The sequence below is a fragment of the Schistocerca serialis genome, chromosome 2, assembly GCF_023864345.2.
Source record: "Schistocerca serialis cubense isolate TAMUIC-IGC-003099 chromosome 2, iqSchSeri2.2, whole genome shotgun sequence".
Classification (NCBI taxonomy): domain Eukaryota; kingdom Metazoa; phylum Arthropoda; class Insecta; order Orthoptera; family Acrididae; genus Schistocerca; species Schistocerca serialis.
Window position 1 is genome coordinate 1,126,485,907 of NC_064639.1, and position 24,437 is coordinate 1,126,510,343.

At 42.1% G+C, this 24,437-nt stretch overlaps 1 protein-coding gene across 1 annotated transcript in view; it reads left to right on the top strand.

Annotated features, from left to right (window-relative positions):
* The window catches only part of LOC126456662 (protein yellow-like), a 175,540-nt gene that overhangs the window by 83,837 nt on the left and 67,266 nt on the right, over positions 1–24,437 (top strand). Inside the window, exons 2-3 of the mRNA XM_050092406.1 lie at positions 15,442–15,797; positions 23,516–23,758. Coding sequence (XP_049948363.1) covers positions 15,442–15,797; positions 23,516–23,758 — 599 coding nt within the window. The remainder of the gene's footprint in view (positions 1–15,441; positions 15,798–23,515; positions 23,759–24,437) is intronic.

Sequence of the window (24,437 nt, forward strand, 5' to 3'; positions counted from 1 at the left end):
TTCAAGGAACACACGGTACGTGTTCAGAGGAACTGTCATACGTCAGCACCATCTACCGTGGCAATGATGCATTTCCGGACACGTGTTCGTAGGGCCTTTTCTCCTTCATTTCCACCGAGCGAGGTGGCGCAGTGGTTAGCACACTGGACTCGCATTCGGGAGGACGACGGTTCAATCCCGTCTCCGGCCATCCTGATTTAGGTTTTCCGTGATTTCCCTAAATCGTTTCAGGCAAATGTCGGGAATGTTCCTTTGAAAGGGCACGGCCGATTTCCTTCCCAATCCTTCCCTAACCCGAGCTTGCGCTCCGTCTCTAATGACCTCGTTGTCGACGGGACGTTAAACACTAACCACCACCACCACCACCTTCATTTCCAGCCAGGAATCCATCCCTGCAGTTTGTCGGTTATGTTAATGTTCGTCCTTTATGTACAGTTGTTATGTTGTAGAAATCGATTTGCATACAGGTGTTTGTTCCTCTATATCAGGTGCCACTGACAATGGGCTAGACACCCGAATATCGGTTGGGCAAATAAACATTTCAAATGCACCTCATGGTATTTTGATGTGCTATAATAAGTATCTTAAAACCACGGAGAATCGAGCATTCAAGATTTTTATATCATACTGGGATATTCTGATCCCTATAGCTTAATTAGTTTAGAAATTAATCAACTTGTACCACTTGATGTAAATCCTCATTTCAGAAGAAACGCCGGCCGGGATGGCCGAGAGGTTCTAGGCGCTACAGTCTGGAACCGTGAGACCGCTCCGGTCGCAGGTTCGAATCCTGCCTCGGGCATGGATGTGTGTGATGTCCTTAGGTAAGTTAGGTTTAAGTAGTTCTAAGTTCTAGGGGACTGATGACCACAGCAGTTAAGTCCCATAGTGCTCAGAGCCATCTAAGAAGAAACGTATTTAAATGTTAGTCAAACGAATACGGTTTATGTTCCTCGTGGTTTTTTTTAATCAGTCCGAGTAAATCTAGGAGTAAGGGTGTAGCATATGGAACGATGTTAGAGCCACGTATTTCCAGCATTTGATTTTAAAAAAGCGTAATTTGAGCAAACAAGCGTAAAATTTAATTTCTGTTTTATTTCGCACCACTGTCCTAACTTCACATTTACTGAATCTCTGTTCACTGGTGAGAAGCTTGCTAAAATAATTCTTCAATTTTCTGTTAAAAAGCGTTTCGGGCTCTGCTCATGTTCAGAAATATAAAAAGAAAACAATGTGTTCACACAGAGTATCGAGTCATGTCTATCACCCATGAGCAGCGGAAGTATTATGTCGACTTATTCAGCAGTGGATTAAGATTCAAGTTTACATGATGATCGCAAGCCTTCTACGCGACTTCATGTCGCACCGTAAGTCACGTTTACTGATCCACTGTACTTAAATTAAAATTAAAGCATGTAGATTTTTGGATTCCATTATTATAGCATTGTTCTTACAGTTCTACTTCTTGCCTCTCTTACTGCAGTGTTGTAACGCATATTAATGGCACTGCAGTACTTTTAGATTACTTACCCAGTAAATAATACAGAAAATTTCCGTCTAATGTAACCAACCACGGATAGGAATTTCAAGTTTATCATGTTTAGCTCCACAACTGAAACCACTATCTCCAGCTAATTTAATTGGTAACTGCGCTCGTTAGCAGAGCAAATATTAACTGGAGCGAGTTACCTTAAATGTATACACAGGCGCACTCGTCACTCATTGGCTGTCGTTTCATGGCCGTGGCGTTTGTGACCCACAATTATTTGAAAAAATTTGTTCGGTTTGACGTTCCCTATGTTGAATCCTGCCTACTTGTCAAATATGGGGTGTCTAGGAAACCTGTTTCCTGGGATCGCTAGACAACAATTCAAGCAAATCGGGTTAATGAATTTTATTTCAAAAGGAAATGATTACAATACTTAACTTCGTGTCTCCAATCCCAAAGAAAGCAGGTGTTGAGAGATGTGAAAATTACCGAACAATCAGTTTAATAAGTCACAGCTGCAAAATACTAACGCAAATTCTTTACAGACGAATGGAAAAACTGGTAGAAGCCGAACTCGGGGAAGATCATTTTGGATTCTGTAGAAATGTTGGAACACGTGAGGCAATACTGACCCTACGACCTACCTTAGAAGCTATATTAAGGAAAGGCAAACCTACTTTTCTAGCATTTGTAGACTTAGAGAAAGGTTTTGACAATGTTGACTGGAATACACTCTTTCAAATTCTGAAGGTGGCAGGGTTAAATAGAGGGAGCGAAAGGCTATTTACAATTTGTACAGAAACCAGATGGCAGTTATAACAGTCGAGGGCACGAAAGGGAAGCAGTGCTTGGGAAGGGAGTGAGACAGGGTTGTAGGCTCTCCCCGATGTTATTCAATCTGTATACTTAGCAAGCAGTAAAGGAAACAAAAGAAAAGTTCGGAGTAGGTATTAAAATCCATGGAGAAGAAATAAAAGCTTCGAGGTTCGCCGATGACATTGTAATTCCGTCAGAGACAGCAAAGCACTTGGAAGAGCAGTTGAACGGAATGGACAGTGTCTTGAAAGGAGGGTATAAGATGAACATCAACAAAAGAAAAACGAGAATAATGGAATGTAGTCTACTTAACTCGGGCGATGCTGAGGGAATTAGATTAGGAAATGAGACACTTAAAGTAGTAAAGGAGTTTTGCTATTTGGGGAGCAAAATAACTAATGATGGTCGAAGTAGAGAGGATATAAAATGTAGACTGACAATGGCAAGGAAAGCGTTTCTGAAGAAGAGAAATTTGTTAACATCGAGTATAGAGTTAAGTGTCAGGAAGTCGTTTCTGAAAGTATTTGTATGGAGTGTAGCCATGTATGGAAGTGAAACATGGACGATAAATAGTTTAGACAAGAAGAGAATAGAAGCTTTCAAAATGTGGTGCTACAGAAGAATGCTGGAGATTAGATGGGTAGATCACATAACTAATGAGGAGGTATTGAATAGAATTGGGGTGAAGAGGAGTTTGTGGCACAACTTGACTAGAAGAAGGGACCAGTTGGTAGAACATGTTCTGAGGCATCAAGGGATCACCAGTTTAGTATTGGATGGCAGCGTAGAGGGTAAAAATGGTAGAGGGAGTCCAAGAGATGAATACACTAAGCAGATTCAGAAGATGTAGGCTGCAATACGTACTGGGAAATGAAGAAGCTTGCACAGGATAGAGTAGCATGGAGAGCTGCACCAAACTAGTCTCAGGACTGAAGACCACAACAACAACAACAACAACAACTTTGTGTTAAAAAGATGTGTCGCAAGCAAAGGGCTACAGAGAAAATAAACAATGTTCTTCAGTATATACAACTGCTAAGTCGCTGGTCTTGGAGTGCCTAATCTTGATGCTGCTGTAGAAGGGGGGACCGCGACCAGTCGGCGGGGCGCTTATACCCCGTTCGCATAGGGGCCTCTGCCGTTGCGTTGTCGTCCTGGAGAGGGGTCGGTCAGCGTGCAGTTGGCTGACGTCGTCTTCACAGCCCTCTCTGCTCTCTCGTTTCCGACTGGCGTGCAGCGCTTGACTTTATGGCGCAACACGTCTGGTCAATGGTGGCCGAGCAACTGGCTCATCACAATTCGCCAGTCAGTACTCTTGATGAACTACCCTACTCTGGCCTGACCCTAACATCAGACTGATTTTCTCCAGCTCGTTAAGGTTCATAGGGACATAACAGGCTTGCTAGGGGACTAATTTATTAAACTTATCCGTAACGTGTGACACGTCGCAACTGACTGAGGTAGTACTGCATAATTGGTCCCGGCGGAGGTTCGAGTCCTCCCTCGGGCATGGGTGTGTGTGTTTATCCTTAGGATAATTTAGGTTAAGTAGTGTGTAAGCTTAGGGACTGATAACCTTAGCAGTTAAGTCCCATAAGATTTCACACACATTTGAACATTTTTTGAACAGTACTGTATAATTTACACTAAATCACGCAACAGAGTGTGATACCACAGACAACACAGTGTGTTATAGAGTGGGCGCGTTCCCCAAACTGCTCGTGCGAGCTGGCCTGCGCTCACGCCTCAGCGTTGAGCATCTGGCCGACTCATGGGGAGTAATGGTGTGGGAAGGGGAGCAGAGAAGGAATCGTAAGAACGCAGCTCTGCGCGAGAAACTACTCTCAATGAGTCTATCCTACCGAAAGAGCCTTAGTTTTAGGGAAATGTATCCCTTTGCGGTGGCCGATCAATGTCTTTTGCGGCAAATTTATTTCCTAAGACTTTCGTTCAAAATAAATGACAATAAAAATGAAATTTACACTTACTTTTACAGATGATCCAGAGAGCATAGGGCGTTTACGCAAGAAATACATCATTTCATATGACTGATGCACCCATTTGATGAATGTCGTTTTCGGACAAAGTTTAAATTGACATCAACTTGTATTTCGTAACTATTTTATTGACACGTTGAACATAAAGCCGGTGGATGTCAATAAATACTACTTGACAAAAGTATCAATGTCTGGAACCACTCTATAAGAGCAACAAATTCGAAGATAAGCTTATAAGTTGCAGACAGCTTTTGCGAACAGATTTTGCTCTCTTTACAGCGGAAAAAAGTTACTCGCATAAGTACTCGTATGTAGATAAACGTCGACATAATCGTAGCTGCAAACCCGTGAAGTTGTTGGAATATATGTTGAGGAAAATTTTATACGAGTCTGCAAGACGTGAGGGGCACTTAATGTACTACTGGCCATTAAAATTGCTACACCACGAAGATGACATGCTACAGACGCGAAATTTAACCGACAGGAATAAGATGCTGCGATATGCAAATGATTAGCTTTTCAAAGAATTCACACAAGGTTGGCGCCGGTGGCGACACCTACAACGTGCTGACATGAGGAAAGATTCCAACCGATTTCTCATACACAAACAGGAGTTGACCGGCGTTGCCTGGTGAAACGTTGTTGTGATGCCTCGTGTAAGGAGGAGAAATGCGTACCACCACGTTTCCGACTTTGATAAAGGTCGGATTGTAACCTATCGCGATTGCGGTTTATCGTTGGTCGAGATCCAATGACTGTTAGCAGAATATGGAATCGATGGGTTCAGGAGGGTAATACGCAACGCCGTGCTGGATCCCAACGGCCTCTTATCACTAACAGTCGAGATGACAGGCATCTTATCCGCATGGCTCTAACGGTTCGGGCCGCCACGTCTCGATCCCTGAGTCAACAGATGGGGACGTTTGCAACACAAGAACCATCTGCATGAACAGTTCGACGACTTTTGCAGCAGCATGGACTATCAACTCGGAGACCATTACTGCGGTTACCCTTGACGCCGCATGACAGACAGGAGCGCCTGCGACGGTGAACTCAACGACGAACCTGGGTCCACGAAGAGCAAAACGTCATTTTTTCGGATGAATCCAGGTTTTGTTTACACCATCATGATGGTCGTATCCGTGTTTGGCGACATCGGGGTGAATGCACATTGGAAGCGTGTATTCGTCATCGCCATACTGGCGTATCACCCGGCGTGTTGGTATGGGCTGCCATTGGTTACATGTCTCGGTCACCTCTTGTTCGCATTGACGGCACTTTGAACAGTGGGCGTTACATTTCAGATGTGTTACGACCCGTGGCTCTACCCTTCATTCGATCCCTGGGAAACCCCACATTTCAGCAGGATAATGCACGAACGCATGTTGCAGGTCCTGTACGGGCCTTTCTGTATCCAGAAAATGTTTGGCTGCTGCCCTGGCAAGCACATTCTCCAGACCTCCAGACCTCTCACCAACTGAAAACGTCTGGTCAATGGTGGCCGAGCAACTGGCTCGTCACAATACGCCAGTCACTACTCTTGGTGAGCTGTGGTATCGTGTTGAAGCTGAATGGGCAGCTGTACCTGTACACACCATCCAAGATCTGTTTGACTCAATGCCCAGGCGTATCAAGGCCGTTATTATGGCCAGAGGTGGTTGTTCTGGGTAGTGATTTCTCAGGATCTATGCTTGCTTGCGCGAAACGAGGCCGATCGTGACCATTTTTTGTCTAACATCGTCACAAGCGATGAAACATCGGCTCATCTGGACTCATCACTTCAGACCGGAAACAAAACGGCAATGAAAATGACTGGCAGATTAAAACTGTGTGCCGAACCGAGATTCGAACTCGGGACGTCTCCCTTTCGCGGACAAGTGCGCTACAATCTGAGCTACCCAAGCACGATTCATGACTTGCCCTCAGAGCCTTACTTTCGAGAACACCTCTTCTCCTACCTTCCTACTTCACAGAAGCTCTCCTGTGTAGTGTTTCCTTTATTATCTTCTCCTCATTAGCTATTGAAACAACCTCGCTTTGTAATGGAATTTTAATTTTAACCCAAAAGGCACATTCAACACAGCGCGGAAAAATACACGACTTTCGTATCAAGACAAGAGAGAGAGTCTTCAATTAGTTCTTAAAAACAAAAACCTACGCAAAAGTAAAAAGACGCACAAAATTATTTATAAAATCGGTCGCTGGCGCAGCGCTCTTCTGCGTGCGCGATCGTAAATTATATCTTTGTATTGGCGGATGCGCGGAAGTCAAAGTAACATTACAATGCCTCCTCTACTGACACGCTCCGCAAGCGAGCGTGGCAGTATAGAAAATTTACATAGATACATATATATGAGAAAATAAGAAATTTACATATTACAAAAAATATTTCTGAGCACAATGCTCTTTGCATATCAGTCTTTGTATACAGTCTTTTTGGTGTGTATCTTCCTTAGGAGTCGTAACATTAATGTCTTTGAATTGCGTATTGTTGCTTAGCACAGCGTTTGAACTCAGTTCACATGATTCGTGTTTACAATGGAATTAATTCGAACAATAAATGTTTCTATTATATTGCTCCAATCTCTTTAAACGTAGTATCGGATTCTGAGTGTGTGTGTACTACCTGGATCTCTTGCGTGTGACTTGAAGAAAATCCATAGTTTGTTCAATGTGTCAACACGAAATTGTGATCTCCAGCAGTCGAATTTTGGTGGCGTCTACCGGGGTATAAATGGTCAATGAGGGCACAGGAAACACCTCACTGCCTATGACAGGTGATGAGCTTGTCTTTTACACCAACCTGAAGACCTGCCGGCTTCCACAACACCATACACTTCAAAGCATATTGACACTACGTAAATATTGCTTGACCAGTGTTTCATCACATTGGTTTCTTCTTTGCATTTTCAGTTCCATTTATATGAATCAGGTGCTACATGCACAAGTCCTTTTGCAGCTCATTAACATCTACTTAAAATACATTTCTTGATATAGTAAGTACATAAATATACAAATATTTACTATTAATCATTACATGAGATAGTTGCGTTGTTGTCATATAGCACATATACAGAATTAAATGAAAAATATAGTAAATTTTTACGTTACATTCAATATCATTGTGCTGACATGTGAATTATGTTACATTTACATTCAGATTGAAATATACATTTTATTTATTTTATTTGTTAGCTCTTTTTTTTTGTTCCTTTCCTTTTCGTTACACTTGCAACATTTGAAGATAATTGTGGCAACTCGCTAGAATATTCAACTTAAAATTCATCTTGCCTCCTGGAATAAAATTTACACATATTTCAAGCTTCAAGACAGCCCTCTGTAGGAGGATAGGTTCATGGGATGGTTGCTAACTACTTCATAAATACTAGTAAAGTCATCCCCTACAGTGGACTACATGAAATGAAATGTGATAAATAAAATACATGTTAACTTAATATAATGTAAAAGTTCCTATACCTAATACCGTTTCTAAGTGTGGTGTCCCCACTATTGCTGTTTCTAAGAGTGGTACCCCTCTATTACCGTTTCTAAGAGCGGTGCCCCTCTAAATATCTTAGGATCCTACAAGTATGTACATCAGTGTGGTAAGTATATATATATATATATATATATATATATATATATATATATATAGTTCAATTCAATCATGTTCCTAAAAAGTTTGTGTAGTTCATCTCCTTCCTGTCATGAGTATCAAGCAATATAAATAAATGTTTTACTTAATTAATAAATAAATCAATCAATCTTCTTAGATAATTGCTGCTGCGTTCCATGCTGTATATCCATTCTGTATTTACCTTGTGGTACCTGTAAAATTCTATTCATAAATAAATATTTGTGTATGTCTCTCCATACTGTCAGATAATCACGAATTATATAATGTCAAATATTTCATTAACATGTATAAATTTTTCTAAGGGAGGGATGAGAGTATGAGCCGCAACAGAGGACTGACGTTTTGTTTTCTCCTTATTCTCCTTTCTATTTAATGGTGCATTAGTTCAGTTCAGTAGACGAGCTTTAATTATGTCACTAGATGACTACTAAATATGTTCTCTTAAACCATTCTTCCAATCTAAAGTGTCAAGCCTACATAACTACAAAAATTTCATTACAAGTTCCCATTAGATTAGTGTTAAAGTGTTATAGATTTAAATCTTCTGGTATATTTCCAACAGTGGCTGCTGTAAATAATTCTTTCCACATAAATCTATACTTTCACCTTTAGTTATAAGAATATATAAGACACCACATAAGTTATTATCTCAGGCATACCAATCTTTCAATAAATAATATTCTTTCCACTACTTTCATTCTGTATTCCATGAGTACATGTGATATAGCGTTCAAATCTAGTTTCTCTCCTCTCAACATATTCTCAATTACTCATAACATTCTCACCTATCCATTATTCATTCTTCACAAAATAACATATACTTATTCCTCAGCATTATATATATATTTTTCTCTTATTCATCACCACTTACTTTTTACTTCAACAACAACAATAATAATAATACCCTTTTTTCGTCTTATATTCCATTTACCTCTCTCCATACTACTATTTGTCCTTTTATTAAACTAAAATTACATTCACTCATCTCATTCCGTCACTCACATCACTCATATCAACATTACTATTATCACATGCCTCCTAAAGAAAATAGTTCTGTTCAGTTCTCTGCCTCCTCTAATGTGTATATGCCTCAATAGCAACTCCTCTTATATCCAAATATCTTATTAGCTATTGGATGGTTCACATTGCTTTCTAGACTTACCTGCATTCATTAGATTGTAAGTATCTGTATAACTTAAATGTAAGCTTATCATAACTGTATATCCTATTAATTATCTTCTCCTCATTAGCTAACATTTTACTGTATGTATTTTTTTCAAATGTCTGTGTGGATGTAGACCTCTGGGTTTGTGTGTTAATGGATATTCTAATGAATGACAGCCAGGGTGTGGAATATTTGCAATTCGGTATGGTCCAGAGTATAAGATCTGCCATTTCCTGTTTAAATGTTTCAGTTTTGTGGGTTTAGGATGTGTTCTTAGTAAAACTAACTCATCAACTTAAAATGTTTGTGCTTTCCTGACGCCTCTGTCATATTTCTGCTTTCTGTATCTAACATTACTTCCACTTCATAACTACCAATGATAACTCGTGTTATAGCCTGTATAATCTTCTTTGTTTTACTGGTACTATTAAAATCTACATCCTGATATAATTCTTTTTCTATTTTCTTACTGTCATCATATCGGAGAAAACAAATCGTCGGTTCCGTTGCGCTCTGCTCCCTATTGACCGTAACTCGAGTGCTTAGCTCGGTCATCGTTCGTTTTCCGGCAAATTCGGTTGTTGCTGCGGGTTGGGTTCATTGCCCAACTCAATAATATTTACATTTCTGTCGCGCGTCACCCAAGTATCAGCTGTTTGGTTGTTGACATTACCTCGCGTCGCATTGGGAGTTCCGTTAGATAGGAATTGAGGGTTGCTGTATTGCATGTGTCGTGGCGGTGGTCCATTGTGATTTCCCCATACATTATTTCGCCCATGACTGTAACTGGTATTGTCATTACTGTTATTCCTGCAATACATGTTTGGATGTTGTTGGATGTTGTTTCTCTGAAAATATCCTGGATGGTACCTTCTTTGATCTCTGTGATTTCGGTTCCTCCTTCTGTTGTTGTTATTTTGAATATAACTATTATTGTTCTGATTGTAATTACTGTTCAGATAACCATTATAGTAATAATTACTGTTTCCTTGCCAATGCTGCGAGTTGTTTCTCCTAATATTGAATGGATTTGTCCCAGTGTGTTGCGAATTGTTTCTTTGAGTGTTTTGTTGTGGTGTCGGAGGCGGATTCCAATAGCCTCTGTCATTTCTGTTGTGCGTACGCGAATTGCTTGGATGGATCGGATACAATTGATTGAAATTCCTGATCTCATCTCTGTAAACAACATCTATCTCATCAACATAACTAAAAAAATTCTTTATGTTGTCCTCGGACACTCCTATTAATTTATCACGGTAAGGAAATGGTAAGTGGCTTTTAAGTGTTCTAATTACGTCTGGTAAATCTGCTGGTTTTGTCCAATATAATGTTTTGTCTAGGTAGCGTTCAAAGTATTGTCGTAAAGTCTCTTTCTTCGGGTTGTAAATTTCTGGATTGTATACTTCTCGTTTTAAACTTTGCTGTTCTGTGATCGACCAGAATTCCTCAAGAAATGCTTGTTCAAACTGTTCAAATGTTAAACATCGTCTTTTCATTGCTGCTCCCCACTTAGCTGCTCTTCCACGTAACAAATTTGTAACATATCGAATTTTATCGGCTTCTAACCAATGTCTCGGTAAAATACCATCAAAAGAGCGGATGAAAACAATCGGATGCACTTTGACTTTCTCATCACATGAAAATGTCTGAAAGTATCCATGTCGTACTAAAGTTTCATCAGCTACTCCCGATGGTATTATGGGTCCTGCATTTTGTGTCAAACTGTGCATAGTATGTGGTGATGTCTGATAGTAATTTTGATCTTGTGGTAGCATTGAAAATGGTTCATTGGGATTTGTATCACTCATTGGTAATTCTGTTTTCGGCTGTGTGCTGGGTCTAGCATTATTATGATTCTCATTTATGTTTTGGTTGCCTGTTATGGGTTTTGGTATCACTGACGAACTTGGTATTACATTTTCTTTAAGTTTACGTACCACTTTCTGAATATTATCTGTTTCTCCCTTTACTTGTTCCTTTGTCTTATCTAAAATGATCTGTGTCATTGTCTCAAACTTCTCATCTAAATAATCATCACATAATTTGCATTCATGTACAAGTTTTTCTGCTAGAGTTGTGTCATTCTTTAAAGATGCTACATCTGCTCTGTCTTCAAGCTTTTCTAACTTTTCCTGTAAGGATTTCTGCTCCAATGTTACATCATTTAATCTGTCTGAAAGGTCTGTAATCGTCAGGTCTAAGTGTTCTTGGTTTGTTTTTACGGAATTGTGTGACTGTCGTAATTCGTCAACTTGGGTACTGGTTTTCTGTTGTTCAAAAACTACTGTTAACAATTTCTCATTACGTCGTTGTAAGTCAGTTTTTGTCTCGTCACTGAATTCCACAAATACCTTTTCTTGTCTCGTAACCTTGTCTGATAAGTCAGCAAATTTCCTTCCAAGACTACTGGTGGTTTCTGTCAAGTCGGCAAATTGTCTCGATTGTTTTTTAAAATTTTGTTTTATGTCACGTGTCAGTTCATCGAATTTAGTGTCAAATTTCCCAATGTCACGTTTTAAATTGTCGTGTAAAGCGTCAAATCTTTTGTCTAAAGTGTCAAATTTTCTGTTTTGGTCACCAAGTAACTTCAGAATCTGGTTGAGCATTTCAGAGTCCTGTGTCTTAGTTTCGTCATTTTTTCGTGTCTGATTGATGTCTGGTTCTGAAGTTGACGTTGTCAATGTCACGTTTTGTCGCGCAGTACTCACTCTCCATTCGCCTGTATATCTGTTTAAATATAGGGGTTGTTGTCTTAATCGATCCGGTAAAATTATGTCTTGAACATCCTCAAAATTAAGTTCAATGTTCATTTGACTGTCGGACATGTTTTGCAATGTGTCACTTTCACTAAGCTCGTCCACGGAAACAATTTCTACGCGTCTAGCGTCCATCTTGCGATTTTCGTAATTAATTGCAAATAAAATTTTCCAATGGTAAAAATTTTTTTTTTTTAAATATGATATGTTGAAATCTGAAATTTCTCTTATGGAAATGGATATTTCTATATGATTTCTAATTAGAAATTGAATTATTAAACTGGTACTGAAATTTCCCTCTCATAAATAAATGACTGTGAATATGCTCTTCACTTATCATTTGCAATAATAGTAGTAAATCAATTTTAACTACAATTTGAAAAAATAATTTCGAAATAAATGGATCGGAATAAAGGAAGTACAGATGGCTGCTTGAAACTGGAAAAAATGTAAATTTCTGTACTCACCATTTTTTTTTCAGTCTTATGTTGCAAACGTAGCGTCAAATATACAGTTTTCAATCCAAAATTTTTCTTTCGTGTCCGTGCAAATTATTTTATGGACGTTATCCTTTTCCCTTTTTTTACCAAATTAATTTCCTCAACATGAAAATGAAAATTAACACGAATTAATAACAGGGAAAACAATATTGTTGTAAATTTCATGCACGTAACATTACAATTGAAATGAATGAGACTTAGTCCAAATTCATTTTCTGATGCTATTAAGTGGTTAAAATGAGATAAAATGTCCAAAATTTATAATAACTGCACTTGTATCAAATCCAAACTGCACTTGTATCAAATCCGAAGATTGCAAGTCCTGTCACCAGGACGCCAATTGTGGTGTTACCTTTTATTATCTTCTCCTCATTAGCTATTGAAACAACCTCGCTTTGTAATGTAATTTTAATTTTAACCCAAAAGGCACATTCAACACAGCGCGGAAAAATACACGTCTTTCGTATCAAGACAAGAGAGAGAGTCTTCAATTAGTTCTTAAAAACAAAAACCTACGCAAAAGTAAAAAGACGCACAAAATTATTTATAAAATCGGTCGCTGGCGCAGCGCTCTTCTGCGTGCGCGATCGTAAATTATATCTTTGTATTGGCGGAGGTGCGGAAGTCAAAGTAGCATTACACCTGGGAAACTTACAGAACTAGCACTCCTGGAGGAAAGGATATTGCGGAGACATTGCTTTGCCACAGTCTGGCGCAAGTAAGGCTGTGAGGACGGGTTGTAAGTCGTGCTTGGGTATCACAGATGACAGAGCACTTACCGCGAAAGCAAACGTCCCGAGTGCGGGTCTCGGTCCGCCACACAGTTCTAATTTGCCAGAAAGGTCCTAAGAAAAAATCAAAAGCCCCACCCTCCGCCGGTAAAGTTGTGGCGACGGTCTCCTGTGGCTCTGAGAGGGTTATTGTGTTTGATGAGCTCTCTCATAGCGCAACGATCAATTCAGAAGTGTAATGTGCTACCTTCAGGAAACTGAAGAAACGATTTCAGTGCGTTCGCCGATATAAGAACACAAACGAATTTTTAATTCTGACTGGCAACATAAGGCGTCAGAACATCTACATCTACATCCATACACCGCAACCCACCTGACGGTGTGTGGCGGAGGGTACCTTGAGTACCTCTATCGGTTCTCCCCTCTATTCCAGTCTCGTATTGTTCGTGGAAAGAAGAATTGTCGGTATGCCTCTGTGTGGGCTCTAATCTCTCTGATTTTATCCTCATGGTCTCTTCGCGAGATATACGTAGGAGGGAGCAATATACTGCTTGACTCTTCGGTGAAGGTATGTTCTCGAAACTTCAACAAAAGCCCGTACCGAGCTACTGAGCGTCTCTCCTGCAGAGCCTTCCACTGGAGTTTATCTATCATCTCCGTAACGCTTTCGCGATTACTAAATGATCCTGTAACCAAGCGCGCTGCTCTCCGTTGGATCTTCTCTATCTCTTCCATCAACCCTATCTGGTACGGATCCCACACTGCTGAGCAGTATTCAAGCAGTGGGCGAACAAGCGTACTGTAACCTACTTCCTTTGCTTTCGGATTGCATTTCCTTAGGATTCTTCCAATGAATCTCAGTCTGGCACCTGCTTTACCTACGATCAACTTTATATGATCATCCCATTTTAAATCACTCCTAATCCCTACTCCCACATAATTTATGGAATTAACTGCTTCCAGTTGCTGACCTGCTATATTGTAGCTAAATGATAAAGGATCTTTCTTTCTATGTATTCGCAGCACATTACACTTGTCTACATGGAGATTAAATTGCCATTCCCTGCACCATGCGTCAATTCGCTGCAGGTCCTCCTGCATTTCAGTACAATTTTCCATTGTTACAACCTCTCGACATCCTACAGCATCATCCACAAAAAGCCTCAGTGAATTTCCGATGTTATCCACAAGGTCATTTATGTATATTGTGAATAGCAACGGTCCTACGACACTCCCCTGCAGCACACCTGAAATAAGTCTTACTTCGGAAGACTTCTCTCCATTGAGAACGACATGCTGCGTTCTGTTATCTAGGAACTCTTCAATCCAATCACACAATTGGTCTGATAGTCCATATGCTCTTACTTTGTTCATTAAACGACTGTGGAGAACTGTATCGAACGCGTTGTGGAAGTCAAGAAACACGGCATCTACCTGGGAACCCGTGTCTATAGCCCTCTGAGTCTCTGCACACGACAGGAGCTCACACAACTTCATTAGGCTGCTCTTCCTCATTGACCGTACAGCCCGGATCTCGCACCTTCCGACTTCCATCTGTTTGGCCCAATGAAGGACGCATTCCGCGGTAAGCAGTGCGTGGATGTTTTGGAGGTTACTGATGTAGCAAGACATCATCTCCGACGTCTACCAGTACAGTGGTACCATTCGGGAATGCTGGCCCTCCCTGTGAGTTGGGAGGTGGTCGTACTGAACGGAGATTATGTCGAAAAATAGGGTTTTGTAGCGAAAAGAGTGGGGAGTAATATGGTATATTGGAAGTGAAATGCGGACGATAAATACTTTGGACAAGAAGAGAATAGAAGCTTTGGAAATGTGGTGCTACAGAAGAATGCTGAACATTAGATGGGTAGATCACATAACCAGTGAGGAGGTATTGAATAAAATTGGGGAGAAGAGAAATTTGTGGCACAACTTGACAGGAAGAAGGGATCTGTTGGTAGGACATATTCTGAGACATCAAGGGATCACCAATTTAGTATTGGAGGGCAGCGTGGAGGGTAAAAGTCGTAGAGGGAGGCCAAGAGATGAATACACTAAACGGGTTCAGAAGGATGTAGGTTGCAGTAGGTACTGGGAGATGAAGGAGCTTGCACAGGATAGAGTAGCATGGAGAGCTGCATCAAACCAGTCTCTGGACTGAAGACCACAACAACAACATGCATTTCTCACGGCGTTTCCATATTTAGGTCCGATGTAGGTGCAGAAGAGACTGGCACTGGAGACGAAAGCGTGGAGCGCCGCATCAAATCAGTTTGAAGATGACGACCCTTCAGAAACATCACGAGTAGCAGGTACCAGCAGTTCTGCAACAGACTGCTTCCCTGTACAGATGGTTCCGGTGCGTCCCGGCTGCTACCGCTGATCACGGCGCTGACGGCGATGGGCCTGCGGTTGCTGCCCCACCAGCGCCCCCAGCCGCTGGCCCAGGACGACCCCTGGACGCAGTCGCGGGTGGCGACGCCGCCGCCGCCGCCGCTGCGCACCCTCTACCAGTGGCGCCAGATCGACTTCGAGTTCCCGTCGGAGCTGGCGCGCCAGCAGATGGCGGCCTCCGGCCGCTACGTGCGCCGCAACGCGCTCCCGCTGGGGCTCGACGTGTACGGCGACCGCATCTTCGTGAGCGTGCCCCGCTGGAAGGACGGCATCCCGGCCACGCTGGCCACCATCCCCAGGGACCCGGCCAAGGTGCGTATCGGCACCCGGCGCGACTTTGTTAAGTTTACTGTACGTAAATGGCGGCTCTGCTACTACCGTTCCATTGCAACCACAGTTACAGTGTCATCTGTTATACACGAAACAGTAGCGTCAGTTTTTTGAACAATTCAAATTTAATACAGTCAGACTCGCTGTGCTTCATTGTTCCATTGTGCGTCCTTTGCTATATTCACGAAACATTATTTATTTTCGTCTTGAACTGACGGAAGATGCAAAGAATGGCCTTTTCCGAACGATAAAAACATATGAAAAGAAAACAGCAGCAGTGCTCAAAATGGAAGATTGGCCAATAAAATAATCATAGCTCATACGAGACAAATGGGTTATGATTAAATTTTGGACAAGATTCACTAAATTTACTTTCATATTTTACGAAGAACAACTGAACTTGTAGGAATAATGTATTCAAACAACGAAATGCGACAAGTAGATATGGCTCCATTTTTTCAACTTCAATTTGATCACCAGCATAACTGGAAACTCAACACCCCACAATTAATAAAGGACCTCATTTCAGCTCCGTTTCCAGTGCACATAAGTATAGCAAGTATTGATTTAAAAGTGAAGAAACTAGTTTATCACCACATTTATATGTACTAAGACATACAGCCACGCACGAATCATCAACAATGCTGTATTTTGGTGACTTGCATACATCAATGATTTAGATAGTACTGCTGTAGGACCAACATCATTTGATAGGTACCCGTGCAGGGGCCAGACAAACCCCTAGTTTCAGTGGTTGCAGGGGCAAGAGTATGGGTGACTGGCTAATCTGGTCTTATAACATTTAACAAAATGGCCCTGCTACTCTGGCAATGCATATGGCTGAAAACATGGGGAAGGGCATGCACCTCTACTACATGGCTTAATGATGATAGCATCTTCTATCTAAATCTGGAACTAAAATATTCCTCCGCTCAGAAAGATGTTGTCACCTAGAAAAACAAGCCAGCATCCTACTGGTCTAAAAGTGGAATGTTAGAGATCGGAAAGAACTTGATAAGAGAAATTGATGTATAGGAAATTAGAGGAGTATGGCTGTAGGAAGAAAAGAATTTCTGATTTGGTGACTACAGGGTTGTCAACGCAAAATCAAATAGGGTTAATGCAGGAGTAGGCCTAAGAATGAATAATAAAATATGGATGCAAATGAACTACTACGAACAACATACTGAACGCATTATTGTAGCCAACTTAGACACAAAGCCAAGATCTACCACAGTCGTACAAGTATATGTACCTATAGCAGACATATGGGCTGATGTAAAAGATTTTACATTGATCACTATTATCGTCAGACGGTTACACAAATCGAAACGCGGTTTTCGGCAAATGTTAGAGCGTCGAGGAGCACGTATTTTTTTTTTTTTTTGGTTGATGTTTTTAACGCTGGTATTAACGAAAAGTTTCAACGAAAATATTGATACAAGTGTATTTTTCTTAAATAAAATCGTATACTTTTTATAACTGCATTCAATAACTCTTGAGGGCTGCGTAGTTGTATACGTAAGGTGGGACTGTGCTACACGAATAAAGCTTAATTTCCCCCTGGACTAACTTATGACCTATATGCTGGTTCACCTACGAATGTTGTAAATGGAAATACGGCATAGGCTAGAATCTAGCGTATCACAAAGGGCTTAGAAAAACTATTTCACATTTGTGTATTCCCCAAGATTTATGGGAGTTGAAACGGAGAAATCAACTGCTTATTCTTCACAAATAAAGAAGCCTTATACGCTGCAGAAAGCAACCACTGTATTAAAAATCTATATGTCAGAAGGAAGATTTGACCTATGTTTTCCTGTACGTGGCTGTGTCCTTCTTAGAGGTAAAATACAAGCTGTCGAACAACTGTCTCTACCTGCACTGCTCTAAATTATATCACATGGGATACATTCGTTGATCTAAATATTTTATCGAACATACTTTGGTGATCACCTGTATATCGAAAGAAAATTCTTCTTCTTAAGGAAACGTCATTTTATGCTGAACGTAGGTGCCTAATGACAGTGTTACCAGTTACGTGCAATACACGTTGCCGACTTATTGACATTGCAATGAAATTTCGTACACAAGTAAATGAAACAATTTACTAACAATTATTTGGTAACCACCCAAATTACGTAACATAAATTTTGTCTTTGTCTTTAGTTAAGCATTTGTTCAAACTGTAGATCATGGACCGAAAGGCAAATTCGCAACCGCCGTTAGAAACAACTATGAATACATGAAATTACAGAAGATAGCATGATAGAGCATGCACTGGCTATTCGACGATATATATCGTCTGGCGTAGTTGGGCTTCGTCGTAGACTGCACCTTTGAGTGCTCCCCAAAGAAGGAAATCAAGAGGAGTCAAATCAGGGGACCTCGCAGGCCATTTGAGAATACAATTTCGTTCTATCCAACGTCCAGGAAAGTTCTCATTCCGTATTTACGTTGCAACACGGGACGAGTCAGCTGGACAACCGTCGTACTGCAGCCACACACACTGTCGAATACCCAGTGGTACTTCTTCTAGAAGAACCAGCAGAATGTTCGTCAGAAATTGTTCGTGCGAATGTCCATTTAGAATGCCTGAGACGAGGTAAGGTCCCACAATGTAATTTCATATGATGCCGCACCATACATTTACGCTCCACGGGCGTTGATGTCGCACCTGACGAAGCCGTTGTGGAATTTCGGCTGCCCAGTAGTGAATGTTAGGCATATTTACAATGGCGTGGTTAATAACGCTGCTTAATCGGCTAAGAGCACAAGCTGGAAAAACGTAGTGTCCTCTCTCAGTTGCTGAAGTGCAGTGCGACAAAATTCTGTACGACGTTCGAAATCACGGTGGTCGAGTGCGTGACGTAGTGGCAGGTGATAGGGATGGAAATCCTGTCGACGCAGGATCCGAATGACACTCGGCTGCCTGATTCCACATTCCTTGGCTATACGTCTCGTACCACTGTGCGGATTCATTAGCGTCGTAGCTAGAACAGCTTCTTCGTGTTATCGGTCAGTCGCAGTCTTCTTCATTTTCCTCTTTTTTGGCGTTCAAGCAGCCTTTCCGCGCTAGCGCCTAAATAATTCGTGCAACTGCCTGGAGTGTCGGACATTGGCGATCGGGATAGATAGCCCTATATCGCTGTACTGTTTTTACTACATTTCTTTTACATTACCGTAAAGTGGTATATCCAGCTTCTCCTCATTGAAGTATATGTCTGCACCTAACGAATGTTAAAGCAGAAATGAGCGGCCTGCCGTGCAGACACGCAAGCAAATGTGCTATCGACAGGGGATGTCAAATTGATTCCATATTTTTAGACTTCCAGAAGGCTTTCGACACCGATCATCGCAAGCGTCTTCGAACCAAACTGCGTGCCTACGGAGTATCACCTCAGTTGTGCGACGGGATTCGTGATTTCCTGTCAGAAAGGTCACAGTTCGTAGTAATAGATGGAAAGTCATCGAGTGAAACAGAAGTAATATCCGGCGTTCCCCAAGGAACTGTTATAGGCCCTCTACTGTTCCTGATCTATATTAACGACATAGGAGACACTCTGAGTAGCCGTCTTGGATTGTTTGCAGATGATGCTGTCATTTACCGTCTTGTAAAGTCATCAGATGACCAAAACGACTTGCAAAATAAGCTAGATGAGATATCTGTATGGTGCGAAAAGTGGCAATTGACCCTGAATAAAGAAAAGTGCGAAGTTATTCGCATGAGTACTAAAAGAAATCAGCTAAATTTCGATTACGCGATAAGTTACACAAATCTGAGAGCTGTAAATTCAACTAAATACTTAGGGATTACAAGTACAAATAACCTAAATTGGAACGATCACATAGATAATATTGTGGGTAGAGCAAACCAAAGACTGCGATTCATTGGCAGAACTCTTAGAAGGTACAACAGGTCTACCAGAGAGACTGCTTACACCACGATTGTCCGCCCTATTGTGGAGTACTGCTGCGCGGTGTGGAATCCGCATACGGTGAGAGTGACGGATGACATCGAAAAAGTACAAAGAAGGGCAGCTCGTTTTGTATTATCGCGAAATAGGGGAGATAGTGTCACAGACATGATACGTGAATTGGAGTGGCAATCATTAAAACAGAGGCGTTTTTCGTTGCGATGGGATCTTCTCATGGTATTTCAATCACCAGTTCTCTCCTCCGATTGCGAAAACATTCTGTTGCCATCCATCTACATAGGGAGAAATGATCATCACGATAAAATAAGAGAACCAGGGCACGCACGGAAAAATTTAAGTGCTCGTTTTTCCCGCGTGCCGTTCGAGAGTAGAACGGTAGAGAGAGAGCATGAAGGTGGTTCATTGAACCCTCTGCCGGACACTTTATTGTGCATAGCAGAGTAATCACGTAGATGTAGATGTGCTGGTAATTTTACACAACTTAGTACGAGAGCTCTATTTGGCGGTGTTTGCACAGCTAATGCCGATGCTGTTTATGCGACAGGTCGCATCGTCAACATTAACAAACGCCGTATCACTATAATTGTCTTCTCAAGAGCTATCGAATGTAGTTATAAAAAGTATACGGTTCCATTAAAAAAAATACGTGCCCCTCGACGCTCTAACATTATCTGTAACCGCTTTCCGATATGTCTAACCATTCACGAAACAAAAGGAGTGTTACAGCTTACGTGACTCATACAAAAGAAAGAGAGAGATGTTAGCACTCTGGTCAGGGTAAAGTTTTGGAAACATTTTATTTGATTGTTATTCAATCTGAAAGGAACTCTCGGGCTATTAGGTTGCGAATGCTTACTCAGAGATAATTTCATTCGCGTGTGCTCAAGACAGTTTTCTCTGTGAAGCAATGGCTCTTCCAACATGATAATGTGCATTTCCACATGGTTGAAAGTATCCTCACACGAGCCCGCCCGGTTAGCCGCGCGGTCTAAGGCGCTGCTTCCCGAGCGAGAAAGGCGTGCCGGTCCCCAGCACGAATCCGCCCGGCGGATTAATATCGAGGTCCGGTGTGCCACCCAGCCTCTGGATGGTTTTTAAGGCGGATTTCCATCTGCCTCGGCGAATGCGGGCTGGTTCTCCTTATTCAGCCACAATTACACTATGTCCGCGATTTCTGCGCAAACACTGTCCACACGTACGCGTACACAATAATCATTCTACCCCACAAACATTTGAGGCTACACTCATCTGGTATGAGACGTTCCCGGGTAGTCCACTGGGGGCCGAACAGCACAATGACCCTGGGTTCGGTGTGGGGTGGCGGTGGGGTGGGTGGACTGCTGTAGCCTGTTGTGGGGCTGTGAACCGCTGAAGGGTACGGCGGGACGAAGTCTCTCCGTCGTTTCTAGGTCCCCGGTTCAATACATAATACACAATCCCCACACGCCTAGAAGTTCGGAATCAAGCTGTAACCTCCACCTCACTTATCGACCTCAATGACAATTAAACCGCGTGCATCTAATGGAAATTTGGGAAAAGCAATCGTCACCGAAGTTAATTTGTCGGTAAAGAGGGAGGAAAGGTTTACATCTAAATGAAAAATGCAAATGAAATTGGTGGAAATTAATTTTGAGAAAAGGGTAAAATTAATAAAGAAAGTAAATGTGCGGTCGGTTACGTTAACAATTAATTGGTGTCAGTGAGATACTTGGGATTTGGGGAAAATTACGGTCGCCAGTCCTATGGACAACTACTATAATAACTGAAAATGAAAGATTAATGCACATATAATTAGCACTAAAAGTGTGGCAACTGAAGGTTGACATGTGTTGTGTGAAAATTGAATGTTTGTCAGAAGTAATAACTTTCGCTACACTCTGACTTAATTTAACAAAAGAATTAATAAAACCGGAGAACTGAAAGTTAATTTAGTAACTGAAGTTAATAGTGAGCTTTCTTTCTGAAGCACTACGAAAATCAATAAAATAAGGTTGGTCTTGGGCTACCTCTGACGGCCGGAGTGGCCGTACGGTTCTAGGCGCTACAGTCTGGAGCCGCGTGACCGCTACGGTCGCAGGTTCGAATCCTACCTCGGGCATGGATGTGTGTGATGTCCTTAGGTTAGTTAGGTTTAAGTAGTTCTAAGTTCTAGGGGACTGATGACCACAGCAGTTAAGTCCCATAGTGCTCAGAGCTACCTCAACAATCATTTCAAAAGCTACTCGAATCTACGCAATTTAGAAATAAGAGATTTCACTTTGAACTTGAATTAAATGATTCTGAACAATTAACAATAGTAAAATTTAGTACGTACCAAGCTGAGCTGCAGTCACAGGTAAGCTAAAATATGGTAACAAAACTCGCACTCTTAATTTCTGCATATGTAATCTAAATATTGTAGCCAGCTATCAATACGTCAAATGAACTTTGAAATTAAAGCAGTGAAATGGAATATTACTTTAATCCTGGCGTATGAATTTCAACGACACTCGGGTTCATTCCAGAAAAGGAAGGGACCCCGCTTGGTAATGCAATTGGGACAATGAGCAACAAAGGTTCATGCTAAGTTGCTGTAACTTTGTGATGCAACAGTTTGAAAAGCTGAGGTCTGCCATACAGTTCTAAAACTTAACGTGCTTTTAATCTTCCTTGTTGGTTGATTGAAGGTTTCCAGTCGTCGATCGGGGAGGTGGCGACAGTCACTCATTGTCGGCCATCGCTGTTGCAGAAGCTGGATGTTGGCGCGCCTTCTTCTCGACTCGGTCACCAGGCGAAACGGGCTCTTGATGTGCGCCAGCTAAAGCTTCCCGTCCGCAACACAGGGTCAGAAACTATCATAGCAAGTCGAGCGCAATTACACGCTGCCAAACCCCGAAAGCGCGGCAACTCGCGGGAGCGTCACACAACACACCTGCTCCACCGCCCTACTCCAGCCAGACTCCGCTCTGCCCGCGCTCCACGCGGCAGAGTTAACACTACCAAAGATCCTAAACACTTCGGTTCTCCACACGACCTATCGATGTAGTCGTTCGATAGCATAGTTTTCCCTAGGCCAGACCCAGCATAAAAATACAAATAACATTTACAAAACAAACCAATTACACATCGACATATATATATATATATATATATATATATATATATATATATATAAGGAAAAAAATTCTAGTGCAATAGATGGAAATAGGAGGATATGCGTTTCCGACGTTACAAAGCTTTCAGAGTACCTCCTTGGCCCCCAAAGTACCACATCTTAAGCCACTTAAGCATCTATGGAGCCAAATCGATTGTCTGTTAGCACTGATTGTCTGCAACCCTCTCTTCAACAGCTGTGTAAACATGGCTGCACACACTCGTAGAAACCTACTAGCACTTGTCTGAGTTATTTCTAGTTGATACCTGAGACAGCCGGTATTTTCCCTAAAATTAAGTCAAAGGCAAAGACTGTGGAGCTCAAACCATGAATGGGCTTCTGGCCTGACTGCTGGTGGAGTTGAGACTTTGGTTTGTCATAGCACTCGAACACCTTGTATCCCCAGGAAAGCACCTCAGTCCCGAATTTGCTAGCAGGCTGAGAGGACGTGGGTCCACCTTGGAGGGACTGGAATCCTGGATTGAATCCTCGACCTCCAGCGGTAGAGTCTAGTGCTCTCCCTGATAGACCACCAACGCCTCCTCGGTACACGCAGGTGGTCAGAATAACTTGAATGGAGCGGCTGGTGCACTGGGGTCATCGAGCTGAGGAGTGTGGGTGTTTTGCAGGCGGGCTCGCAGTCGCCGGCGCTTCGGCCGTACCCCAGCTGGGACTGGCACGGCCGTGAAGACTGCGTGGGCCTGACGTCGGTGTACCGCATGCACGTCGACCCCTGCGGCCGGCTCTGGGTGCTCGACTCGGGCGTCACCAACGCCATCGACAAGATCCGCCAGCAGTGCGCCGCGCAGATCTTCCTCTTCGACCTGCGCACCGACCAGCTCATAATGCGACACGTCATCCCCTCCGACCAGGTGAGTGCACACAGCAGCACCAGTCCAAGACCGATGCTCTGAATGTCTCTCTTCCATACACGTCGAGCACTACTTACCAGAATTAATCTTTCTCTCTGGAGCTTGTAACGTTTCACCTCTCGATGTACACATAAAATTAATGTATGAGAATGCAGGCTTTCTCGGCGAATCACGATGGTAAAAACTTTTCGGGTTGACAGACGAGTCAATGTGTTGTTCTCCAGCAACATTTCAGCAAGTTTCTTATTTCGCATCTTCGCCTGAAGGTAGCAAGTAAGAAACTTGCTGAAAAGTTGCTGGAGAACAACACATTGACTCAGCTGTCAACCCGAGAAGATTTTGTCTTCAAAATCATTGTAATTTGAATGGAGGAAGTCGACCACTGTGGCCGAGCGGTTCTAGGCGCTTCAGTCCGGAACCGCGCTGCTGCTACGGTCGCAGGTTCGAATCCTGCCTCGGGCATGGATGTGTGTGATGTCCTTAGATTAGTTAGGTTTAAGTAGTTCTAAGTTCTAGGGGACTGATGACCACAGCAGTTAAGTCCCATAGTGCTTAGAGCCATTTGAACCATTTTGAATGAAATAATATATAACTCTGCGTCAGTAACAAAATGGTTCAAATGGCTCTGAGCACAATGGGACTTAACATCTGAGGTCATCAGTCCCCTAGAACTTAGCAC